This window comes from Salarias fasciatus, chromosome 5, assembly GCF_902148845.1.
Source record: "Salarias fasciatus chromosome 5, fSalaFa1.1, whole genome shotgun sequence".
In the NCBI taxonomy this organism is placed as follows: Eukaryota; Metazoa; Chordata; class Actinopteri; order Blenniiformes; family Blenniidae; genus Salarias; species Salarias fasciatus.
Window position 1 is genome coordinate 10,834,938 of NC_043749.1, and position 12,571 is coordinate 10,847,508.

At 48.7% G+C, this 12,571-nt stretch overlaps 1 protein-coding gene across 2 annotated transcripts; it reads right to left on the reverse strand.

The window, feature by feature from the left end:
* Nucleotides 1–2,486: 2,486 nt before the first annotated feature.
* On the reverse strand, nt 2,487–10,953 carry dyrk3 (dual specificity tyrosine phosphorylation regulated kinase 3). 2 transcript variants are annotated; one of them, XM_030092010.1, is made up of 7 exons: nt 10,089–10,953; nt 7,990–8,099; nt 4,422–4,627; nt 4,014–4,317; nt 3,514–3,930; nt 2,706–3,429; nt 2,487–2,664 (listed from the first exon to the last, which is right to left on the reverse strand). In XM_030092010.1, exons 1-7 carry the CDS (start codon nt 10,129–10,131, stop codon nt 2,516–2,518), a joined length of 1,953 nt encoding a protein of 650 aa, XP_029947870.1. In that variant the 5' UTR covers nt 10,132–10,953; the 3' UTR covers nt 2,487–2,515. The 2 variants fall into 2 exon arrangements, with proteins under 2 accessions (XP_029947870.1, XP_029947871.1); XM_030092011.1 differs by having other exon boundaries at nt 2,563–3,429.
* Nucleotides 10,954–12,571: the final 1,618 nt, after the last annotated feature.

Here is a 12,571-nt window from a genome sequence, read left to right on the forward strand (position 1 = left end):
CAGGTCATGGGCTCTCTAAACCAACCTGCTCTCATCGTCTGCATCATGTTCTGCATTTGGATTCGACTGACACAAACTGACGTATTTACTCCAGCTACGTCCCCTCGCTGTAAAGAAGTGCTACGTCAGTGAAAAAAAAAAAAAAAAAAAAGCCTTGCTGAGGTCCGGGTATCTGAATCATCCTCAGACACATGTGAAGTTCTCTCTTCTATCCGGGCTTCAGTTTTTATGACTTTAATCGAAGGCTGTAATAAGCACTCGGCGTCAGTATCGCAGGGCCCTGACTCATCCGCTGAGCCAGACTGTAACCTAATAACTGCCTGAAATCCAATTCACTTCATAGTGATTCATTATCCTGACAGAACCCGAGGCCATTTTGTTTCTCGACACAGGCCCCAGGTGTCCGATAACAAAATCAACACTGGTAACCATCGGATACACCCATCCTTTAAAGCAGCACTTCATTTTGTCCTTTGTGTTTCTGAAAATCTCCCAGGAGACCAGAGGTTTTAAAAGCCGTCTGATCTTCCTGATGAAATCACCCCAGAGCAGCAGATTTCACTTAATAACAATTTTTATTTTTTTTTAGAAAAAGAAACTATCACAAGTTCATTTGGTTACTGTACAGTTTCTCTTCTCATTGTCACTCGGTCTTGATAACAGGTTTCATGCTGAACACCAAACACCCTCCTACAAACTCACACCACTAGTACAACATGACAGTATACAACTTTCTCTTTTTCCACATCTGCATTTAACATCCGCTGATATTCTGGAGTGAAAAGCAATAGAAACCACTTCTATAAAAAAAAAAAAAAAAAAAAAAAAAACGGAGACAGAGTAGAAATCCCTGACAGTTCCATTTAGAAAACGAGGGACAAGAGAAAGAACTCTTTGAGTGGTGTGGTCCATAACAACATGCACCTAGCGTGTTTCCGTGTCTGTGTCTGTGTGTGTATGCGTGTCTGTGTGTGTGTGTGCTCGCTTTGGACAGCACCGTAGTTCACAAGATATTATGCGAGTGTTGAAGAGGTTCCCTGTCCTACATGAGACGGTGGAGGAAGAGAGGCATGGTGGGAGGAAGGGGGAGGAAATGTAGGTCAGATGGTGGAGCGTGCAGAGACCACCCCCCCTTTTTTTTCGCAGACACACTCATAAACGCGATCTCCGGCTCACGGCGAACACAAGTGCATGCGTGTTCATTCATTCACGTGTTGGGACAACATGACTCTTAACATGGGCAGACGTGTGATTGAGGGATGTACAGAGTATGTCTCCCTGAGAGATACTTTTCTTCAGTACCGTAAAAGTCCTCCTGTCACTGGCCCTTCTTCTGCACCCATCCCAGAGGCATCAACAAAGAAAAGAAAAGAAAAGAAAAAAAAAAAAAACAACCTGATCTTGGCTCATATTAGACATTCTGAGCTTCCTATTAATTTTCCTGTGATCTTTCTCATATTCGCGACATTTGAATTACCGCTGGCAGCTTCAAACAGAAGCCAGAGAGGGACGCAGGCGGGGGAGCATTCACGCAAGACTTCAACTTTCCAACTGCGACTCTCCTGGCGATCGCTCCGCAGGTGCACCGGTGCAACGACTCGCAGCTCTCCTCTCTTTTTCTCTCCCTCTCACTACAGATATTTATATTCGTTTACGTGAGCTAGCCTCACATGGCGCTCTCCCGCAAACCGTCGGTGAAGTACTGAGAGCGACGGTGACACCTCTGTGACAGAGTTTGAGTGGCTCTACAGCCCCCCCCCCCCCCCCCCCCAACACCCCCCCCATTTTTCACTTACATGGTGAAACTCGGAGGGGGGAGGAGGAGGTCTGTAAATAGGCTGTCCTGTGCCCTCTTGATGTCTCCTGCAGTAGCACCGCACAGCTAAAGCGCGCACATATTAGCATCACATATTGAGCTGACAAGCAAGCACCGGGGATCAGGAAAGGCAGGGGGGAGCAAGATACAAAAAAATGAAGAAGAAGAAGAGAAAACTTATTGCTGAATTCCCTAAAGCCGAATCCTGCTGAACCTGTATCAAGGCATTTAGGCTGTTTGTATAGGACAACTGTGTCAGTGTTTGCAGGTCTCAAATACGACTAATAAACGATCCTGGGTGAGCGCACAGATGTTCTTTGCTACCTTTAACCTGATGAGTCAAAAATCTCTGTAGCCCTTTTCAAGTGTCAGCCGTAGAAACGTTTGCTCAGAATAGGGTGACGACCTTCGAGTGCTCCGAGTGCGAAGCGAGGCAAGTGACAGTGCAGGTGTGCTTGAGTGTGTCGTACTTAAAAACGCTTGCGTGAGATCAACACACAAACACACACACACTCAGGTTTAAAAACATCATCTCCAAGCTGTCCACTCACACCAGGAAAAAGTTCTGAAAAAAGCATCAACTAAAATCAAACCTCATCAACTGGCTGCGTACGCAAATTCCACAGCCGCTCAAGGAAATCCTCTGTAGAAAATTGTTTTTAAAATCAGGATCATCTCTCTCTCTCTCCCTCTCTCCATTCATCTAATATTAAAAACCAACAACTGGAGGTGTCGACACCTCGCAGTAGAAAACAAATATAAGAACAACCAAACGAGTTTTAAAAACACTTCCTGCTTTATCGGGACTCCTCCTGAGGAGTGCATAAAGGAGGAAGTGGAGAGAGAGAGAGGAGAGCAGCGATATCTCTTCCTCTCTCTCCCTATGAGACCAGTTTGGGGAGGACTGTGCGCAGAGGTATGGCTTCCCCTGAATCCCCCATCATGTTGCTCCTCAGTTTGTTGTTGGCAGCTGTGGTGCCTAGGCTCGGCCCCCCCTTGGCCAGGATGGAGGGGAAGGAGGTGCTGTGGTGCTCGGGGAGTCGTTTCACAGGGGGGCCCTGGCTCTTCTCGGCCCCGGGGAGGGGCTTGGGGAGCCTGCGGTACAACCAGGGGTGTCTGAGGGCCTGGCCCGGCGTGAGGCGGGAGGAGGGGTCCCAGTCCAAACACTTCTTTATGAAGTCAGTAAAGGTGGGGTCCTCGCAGCCCTTTAGCGCGGCGCTCCACTCCTTGCTTCCGGGGGGGCCTCTCATCTTGCCGCGGCGGGAGCGGGAGCCCGTCAGCACGGTGGCGCCGGTGGGCAGGGTGTTGGCGCCGCAGTAGCGGGGGTGGCCCTTGGAGTTGATGAAGTTCTTTGCCCTCTTGGCCTGCTCCAGGACCTTCTGCGGGGGCATGCCGAGCAGCTCCATGACGCAGGCCAGCTGGTCGCCCTCGTCCTCGCCGGGGAACAGAGGGTAGCCGGTCAGCAGCTCGGCCAGGATGCAGCCGAAGCTCCACATGTCGATGGGGAGGCCGTACCGGGAGCCCAGGATCACCTCGGGCGCTCGGTAGAAACGGGACTGGATGTAGGTGTACACCCGCTGGTGCTCGAAACAGCTGGAGCCGAAGTCGATGACCTGGAAGAGACGGGCGTTTCAAGACGTGAACATCAAGGCGTGCACGGAGGCGAGCCGCTTCCCAGACCGCGACTGGAGCGTTACCTTGATGCCGCTGCGGCCCTGCTGCTTCAGGAGGATGTTCTCCGGCTTCAGGTCGCAGTGGATGATCCGGTGCCGGCTCAGCGCCTCCAGGCACTGCAGGATGGAGTGTGCGAACTTCCTGACCAGCGGCAGGCTGAAGCCCTGGAACTTGTTGCGCTTGATGAGCTCGTACAGGTTCATGCTCAGCAGCTCGAAGGTCATGCAGATGTGGTTGCGGAAGGTGAAGTTCTCCAGCATGTGCACCACGTTCATGGTGCCGTTGCGGTCGTGCTTGCGCAGGTGCTCCAGGATGCGGATTTCCTCCTGGGCCTGTCGGTGGAACCGCTTCTCGTTCCGCACCATCTTCAGGGCCAGGTGCTGCTGGAGCTTGTGGTCGTACACCTTCGCCACCTGGCCGAAGCTCCCCTTACCGATGATCTGCAGAGAGCGAGAGAAGCGTGTCAGTGTGGGTTTATAGATACTCAACAAACACTACAAACATCACAGCTAACATGTCTGACCTTGAGGAACTCGTAGCGGTAAGCTAGGTGGTCGTGAGGGACGTGGATGTAGCCGCCCTGCTCGTCGTCGTAGCCGCAGTTGTTGTTGCCCCCGGCGACGGCAGGCCTCTTCTTGGCTTTGGGTCCAACAAAGTAGATGTCTGGATATGAGTGGATCTCCGTCTGCTCCAGGCCGGTGAGCTGAGGCCGGTACAGCCTCAGGGCCTGGTCGGGCGTGAGCGGGCCGCAGACCTTGGCGGAGTTGCCAACGTTCTCGGCTCCGAGCGTGCCCGACGAGTCGCTGGAGCCCTTCGTGGAGTCAGTGCTGTGTCAAAAGAGCGGGACGGAAAAAGCAGAGATCAGCGACTGTCGAATTTCATTCACGTGTTTGAGTCTTTAGCACACTGACTAATGTGCGGGGCTTCTCACCTGTCAACGCTGTGCTCCTTGGATCCGCTGGAGACTGAGGTGGGCTTACTGGGGGTCTGGCTGGTGGTCCCACTGTTCTGAGTGGTCGCTGTGGTTATGGCATTAATCTTGCGGTTGTTGGTCGAGTCTTCATAAAGATACTTGACCTTCAGCTGGCCGCCTCGCACAGTCACCTGATCCCTCATGACAGTCTTGTTACTGACAACCTAGTGGAGAAAATCAGATTGTGGAGATGAGAGGTTTGCAGTCGCACTACGCAATTGCATTTAAATGAAGACAGGTTTTGAGTGCCCAGTAGTCCACAGATAACACAGAAGAAAGAAAAATAACATGAAATGTCTCAAAGGTTTTTTTTTTTTAAAAGGGTAAGTCTTGATTAACCCCACATGGATGCAGCTGACTGAGCAGTCTAGGTCGAGCTCCGCTTGGCTCAAACTTTAATTCCAAAGACAAACTTCACAGCCACAGACAGATCAGAGTTATCAGAGATGTGGCTTGCAGTTGGTGAACCAGCACAACTGGCTCTACATCCAGTCAGGCAGTAAATGCTACGGAATGACAGACCCACCCCCAACTCAAATACATGCAAAACATCCCATGGCTCTTCCCGTGCTTCACCGCTAGCTGCTCGCAGTTAGCTGCGATGTTTAAGGACGCCTTCAAAAAAAAGCCGTTAACCTGTCGAGCAGCTACCTTCTTGAAATTATTCAAATACTTTGATCAGCTTTAGGCTGCTAACGGAGGCTGCCCACTGTCACACTGCTGTTGCAGATTACTACAAGGGCTAAAAAAAACAACAAGCTTAAACCGAGCAACAGTGAGGAGCTGTGTATGTTTACGATTCCTCCAGGAGATCTCTGATCTCAGACTCTTAAAAACAGGCAGATCCATCTTTGCTTGGAAGGACCTGTGAGGTTACGAGAGTTTAAGGAAAGGTCTTCAGTCTCGCCAGTAAACAGTTTCATTTCATCAACCCCAGGAATTCATTCCTCCTCACTCTGCTCCTCTCTCACCAGCAGAAACAGCCCTCCGCAAGATGATGGAGCACAAGGGAAATGACGGTCATGAAAGTTAGATTATACTCTTAAACTATAGAAGCGGCGTGGCTGCTAAGACACGCTGACATTAACTCGGCACGGCCTTCAAATACAGACTGGCGCTGAGGAGGCATTAATTCTCTCTCTGGCCGGCTTTCTTTTGAACCAACACTTCTTTTTTCCAGTGGTTCAAGAGTGCAGAGACCAGTCGGTTCTCATGTTGTCTTTTCACCGCACGCCAGCTACTTCAAGCCGTATTCTGGGATCGATGGCTGAAACCAAGTCGACTCATGAAGACAACACAACTGGGGAAACACACAATTTTAAAGTGGGTGCTGACATCTTCCACTGAGGGAGCACTCAGCTGGAAGCGTGTTTGTGTTGTAGGTTTGCGTCTTAAAATAGAGCAGGAATGCAGGATTGGTTTCCATGCATGTAACCATATAGTCTTCACTTATTACAACAGCGCTGCTGCTGACCCAGGGTCCCATGCAGCTGTTGTCCCGAAGCTGTGCTGCAACCACAGTGAATGTCATTGATCGAGTCCCCCCCGCCTCACCCACCCACCACAAACGCCGACACAAAAATCAAAGCTTTCTGCATGTGCCGAACAAACGGCGAAGTGCTGCAAACTGGCGGGGCGAAGGCGGTTGTGTTTTAATGAAATATTTAAAAAGACAAGAGGTAGGAAGCCGAGAGTGTGAATCTGCGCTCACAAAAGTGTAACAGCGGGTGGAGTGTCGTCTGAGTGCAAATCTGGACGGCGCAACAGATGGAGAAGAGCTAATCTCTCTGCTGTCAGAGAAACACCTAAGCATGCCTAGCTCCTTCTTCTCAGGCACAAATGGGGTTGCACAACTTAACACATGGAGCGGCCACGCAGACGGTGTCGTCACAGCCGAAACAGACACTGCGAAAAGCTGGGTCACCGTCAGAGCAAAACCAATATCTGCTCCGGCTTCAAACGCCCTTCCTCCCTTTGTCGCTCCGTTCTATACGCTGAAGCTGAACTACATTTTTCCGGTGCGATTTCTCTGAAAAGTTGCTCCTCTCTTCCTCCAGCGAGCGGGGATGACACTAGTTTATCGCTTTTAATGGAGCATGAGGCATCACAGGGTACTGAACATGCTGAACTGGGGCGAGCCGCTGTCAGTCACATTCAGCAGAGGACAGTACCTCTGTGAGCGTGACAGAAAATACAAAGGAAGAAGGACAGGACTAGAATAGAAAACTAGGCCTAACCTCGGTGCGAGCCCACTAGCGGAGGATTATACGTGATCCAAGAAAGGGAGGAGGGGGAGAATGTTGATTGGTGATTTTGTTTGTGGGTCACATTTTCAAGCCCAATAAATCTTTACAATGTATCAAACCAGCCTCTTTTCTTTTGACTCCTGTAGGAGGATGGTGTATCATTGTCTGTGTGTGTGTGCATTTTCTGCCGAAGGGCCTCTCAGAGAGGCAGGCAAGAAATGGAGATCTTTGACTTTAGATTATTTGATAACTAACACTCTTTTGTTGAAAGGGAATCTCATAGTGATGGTTTATAGATATCATAATAGGGTCTGATTACTGCAAATCATATTATTTAGTGATACATACAGAAATAAATTAAAGCTAGGAGTGTTTCCATAATGGCTGGGATGTATAATTGTGTCAGAAATTGGAAGAACACAACAAATGTCAATTCAATTTAAAAAAAAACAGGGACAGAGCTCAAACAAGGAGGGACAGAGCTCAAACAAGGAAATGGGACTTCAGGATTTGATGACCTTATTTTGAAACAAGCACGTGTCTGATTGCTAATGTACTTTGTTCACCACCTCAGCATTACAACTGTGTACTCTTGATAGCTGCGACTGTCAATAGCAGCTGAGGTTGTGCCAACAAGTCTAATCTGCTTTATTGTTTAGCAAACCAATACTTCAAAAAGTACCCGAGGCTGTAAAACTATAATTCAGACAAGTAGGTTAAACTTTGCCTATATTTTATTGATCACGTGCGAACTGAATTGTGGGGAAAGCAATTCAGCCCTTCCTTGAAAAACAAATCCATGATTGCATGCAATAAATCAGCCAGATTAGAAATTTAGTCATCCTTCATAAAAGATGAGAGAAGTTGTGTTCTAACACAGCAGTTTACTGTTCGCTGTTCTGCACATGAGAAAGGCGTGAGCACACTGTAAACACAAAATGGTCTCTTTCCTTCAGGAAAGCTCCTCCATGAAACAGGCTATCTTGTTCATCCCCGGTACATTGATCACTGCTGCTCACGCGAACACGCCATCTTCACTGAAGGGGCTAAAATGTGGCTGAACTTCCCACGTCAGAGACCTATAACCCACCCAGCGCAGGAAAGGCCGAGGAAAGAAGGAAGGCCAAAAACGTGATGAATAGGATGAGGAGTGAGCGGGGAATATCTCTCCTGAGGAACAGGATGTCTGGACACAGTGCATGCTTCAGCACAGGAAATGGAGCTTAATCTAGCTCTGTGCGCATGTGTGTGCGTGCGTGCTGGCTTGCGCGTTTGCTTACCGTGTGTTTGGGCATCGGGGGCAGCCCGGATGGACTGTTTGTGTCAGTGTCTTCTTTAAGAATGTGGTCTGTCCTCATGTACGAGTCGTAGAGACCATCGCCGTGGCGTGCTGAGGGGGCGAAATAGGAAAAAAAGGGACAATAAGTCAGTGGAAGAACACTGCTCCATTAATTCTACAGCACAGAAAAACTCGGGGAGAAAAGCTGCAGATGACATCTGAAGGCAACGTCCACAGGACAGAATTTAATCTACCCCACAGAGACACACAATCACTAGTTTGCTTAAAACAGGCAGAGTCTCATTGATTATCTCATCAATCAAACTACCAATTCCAATAACTACCCTGAGAACACAAATGGCACAGTCAGACCGATCCCTCAGGCCGACCTCAGCAGGCATGCCTCATTATCCTGATCTGTGTTGACCAGTGCAGATGATTATTGTCTGCCTCAACACACCTAGTGCACATTTACTTTGAAAAGGCCATTATTTGCAGTGATACAATTGCATCTATTGTTTTGAATACATTGTATCCAAGGCCAGGACTCCGACCTGACCAGCTTAGATAGGGCTTAGGGTCCCAGATCGCTAGCGCTGCAAGTGGTATTATTGGCCTAATGGGGGTAACAGATGCCTCTGTGACGACAGCATCTTTCCGTCTGTCCATCTGCCCATTCAGGCCAAGTCAAGTAGTGCGCACACCAGGTGTGCACAGAACTAGATCTCATATAGAGGGATGTGGGCGCCTGTCATTCAGTGGTGCCGTGTTTCACGCTCACCTCTGTGGCATCATGCCAAACACCTCCTGTGAGGAGATACGGACATGAGTAGAGGGATGAAAGGATCATTTGGAACAGTAGGCAAATGACTGTTACTAAAATGAGAACCCCCCCCGCCCCCCCACCACCACCATCAGCTGGCTGTTTACCCCACCTGTCCTCTACCCCGCAAGGAAAAAAAAAACAAAAGGAAAAAGGCTGAAGGAATAATCTACAGTGGTCTGAAACTCGAATGAGAAGCTTGTTAGTGTGCGTAATTTAAAAAGCTATTGTGTTGCTTAGCTCATTAACAAAACCATGTGGTGTGTCTGGCATTGTCTGGGACTAGTCCCTGAGAGTGTTGTAACCATGTGCAGGTGCGTCAGAGCCCGTGTCCCCAATGCTAGCTCCTAAACAGACCAGCTCCGGGACAGATTAGACCTGCTGCTTGGATACAGACGCATTAAACCTGCAGAGCACAGCAAACAGCGGCATTAGGGCTCCAAACACACAACATTAGGCACAAGAACAGACCCCATTAGGCCTCTGCAGACTCCTCATCAGTCAGTGGGGGCTCCGCACTTTCTGTACCGAGTTTGACTCTGTTGTCCAAGCAAACTTTCTCAGGGTAAAAACATTAAACAGAGCTCAAACCTCAGTGTAACCAAACATCCAGACTTCATGTCCAGCTGGCCCTCTCTCTGTGAAACCCCCACTCCTCTTCACACAGCAAAGAGCAGAGAACAAGGTTCAAACAAACAAGCGCACAGCAGATCACGTATCATAAAACGTGAGTGGGACCAGGTTGGAGCAAAGTCACTGTATTCTGTCCTCCTCTTCCTGGTGTCTCCTCGAGGATAGCACACCCAATGAAAACCACAGAGTGCGTATCTTCCTCTTTTTCTTCCTGGAATACATGCTCGTTAAAAAAAAAGGTGACAGTTCAATCGGACTGGAGCTGAAACTCGTGCACGTGCACAATGACAACCGTGATAATCAAATTCTACGACAGTAGTCAAACAACTCTGCTTACAAAGAGATCACGGCTGGTTAAAGTTTGACAAGACGGGCCGTAGAAAGCACCGGGACTCCAGCACATGATGTGGCCTCAAATCGAAAGAAAACACTCGTCTAACCTGCCTCCTGTGTGTCGGAAGCTACATGCGCACAGCTCACGTCCACACTCCAGGAAACAAACCAAAACCACACTGTGGAGCACTGTCTGTAACACGGCATAATACTTTTGGTTTTCAGTTCACGTCTTTGTTTTGATCACATTTGACAACAGAGATGAAAACACATGAGATTAAAAAAAAAAAAAGTTTCTTTGTTGTGGTTACCTGTTGCTATTGGGCCCTCTGGTTTCCTGCTTATTATCATCATGATTGCAATTTATAAGTGATGCCAGCATCCGAAGTGAAGAGGAATCCCAAAGTGACAAAAACTAAAAACGAAAGTTCAAACTAGCACACGAAGCTAAAAGCAACAAAGTTTTTTTTCCGCGGCAGTGTTTTGTTTATGAGCTCAGTCCAAGCGTTTCGTTCGGACTAAAACTCAAGCTGTTTCCGACTAGCTCACTGCTTTTTGGCTTTGACAGTATTTTCTTCTTCTTTTTTTGCTCTTTTCGTATTAAAATCACAGTGTTGTGAGGCTGCCTCGCTGCTCCGGCTGCAGTTTGAAAAACCTGAACAGGCGGTGGGGGTCGTCTCTCTCGGCTAGCTAGCCCGCTAGCTCGTCCTGCCACAGACCGCTGGTCCTCCGGAGAGCGGAGCCGCTCCCTCTCTTAAAAATAGTCCCGATATTACCGCTGGGTGGTCTGAGCCGGGTGCCCCTCGCCTCTCTCTGTCGGTACAGTGAGTCGGTCCAGAGCACCATTCCCGTGCTTATTCCTGGTTAGCTGGCTCCGCAGTTAGCGATGCTACCGCTCTCGTCGAGCCCCCGGGATTTGTCCTCCTTCGGGACGGCTGTTGGGGGGCTGCCTCGCTCGCCTTCGGGGCAGATGGCTAGCCGGATAAGGCTAGCTGTATTCAAGCCCCATGTTCCGGGTGCAGAACCAGCCGGGGGATCCCCTTCGAGCAGCAGCCTCGCTGGAAGTCCGCGCGGTAAAAGCTGCACGAGTGTTAAATCCTTCTCCGGAGCGCTGCGACTATCTTATTCGACGCGGCTGTGTGTTGTTGCTAAGGGCGTCTTCACCGAGCTCCGAGTCAGCAGCGGCCGGAGGGAGGGACGGAGGCAGCGGGGCGGGGCTTCCCCCGGCGTCCGGGAGACGCGCGCCCCCCAGCGGCCGCCCGCAGCTCTGCAGGGGAGCCCGGGCTAATGTGTTCAAGATGTGCTCAGCAGGCTGGCCGTCCTCTCACTGCTGCATCCAGTCTGCTCACCAGGCCAGTCTGGAGAAGCTCTACCCCCAATCTGGGATGATTTGTCCCACACAGAGTAGTATTTTACGTTTGAAGGCCGGATTTCAAAGTTTAGAAGAAGCAACAAGCCTCAACTTTACATTTGTCTTGTTTTTTTTTTTTTTTTCTGTTTGGACTGCAGGAGGAAACCAGAGAAAGTCCATGCATGCACAGGAAGAACATGCAATCTTGGTGCACAAAGTCAAACATAAGTCAAACCAGCAATATTCTGAATGTGCTGTGCGAGTAATCACCACTATACTACAGTATGGCTCTATCAGTAATAAGTATATTATCTTGCTACCTTTCCACATAGTAGAAGAGGCATTGAAGCATTCAAGTGATATAACATTATATACATGATACCTTATGTTTTAGAAGTAAGCTGCATTTTTTGGAGGGTTCACAGTCTTTTCAAAAGAAAAAAAAACTAATCAGAGGCAAAAGGAGGAACATTCTCATCACATCAGCTGAAAGATATGCTCTGTGTCATTCATAAGGACAAGAAATGCCACACACAGCCTCACCACCACAAGGTTTCTATTAGTAAAGCGTTGACAAATGGTGTGTTGTCACTATAAATCTCCTTCTCTGATTGCAATTTATGGCTTTTTAACCTGGTTACCTTTATAATAACACAGGATTTAACAAAACATGTCCAATAATCAAGGCTGCTACTTTGTTTTTTCTGACATAACTCATTTAAAACTTTTTAAAAATAAATTATGTTAATCATTTTCCTCCACTTTCTGACATGTTTTCCTCAAGGAGTCATCTGATTAATAGATCAAAACAATCATCAGTGGTGGCACTGATACACATGACCCCTCCTGGAGCCCACACAGTGCTATTGGTCATACCCTATGAGGAAAACTGTGGATTGAAACTGGAGAGGGTATGGATATGGATATCTATACAGGGCTGGTTATAGTTAGAGGCAGGGCAGAGGACAGACGGAGTGAGACCGGGCTGGCATGAGAGGGGGAGCAGGCTAAATTCAGACAGTGATACATGCTGGTCAGAGGGTGATGCTAATCTTAGCTCTTTCTCAGAGGTGAGAAGAGGGGTCTGTCTATATTTACCGCCATAAATACGCAGACTGACACAGTTTCAAGCAGCCCCCTGGTCAGCGGCCAGCCCTTAAGCCGGTTTGGCCATGCTGATTATTCTTAGATGGTGGTGTATAGACTGAGTAGGGTGCTTATTGCATTTCCCTTTCAGAAGGGTTCAAGGTGTAAGTGTGTGGAGCAAGCGACATTTTAATCACTGCCAAATGAATTTACAACTACAGCACTGGATGGGACCAGGTGCGAAGCTACCTATAGGTCCTGGCGTGGGAGACCTGGCTGTATTTGGTCCCTGAGCCTGTGACGGACACAGACACCTGTGGGGTTTTATTGGTACCAATACCGTGTTTTGTGTGACCT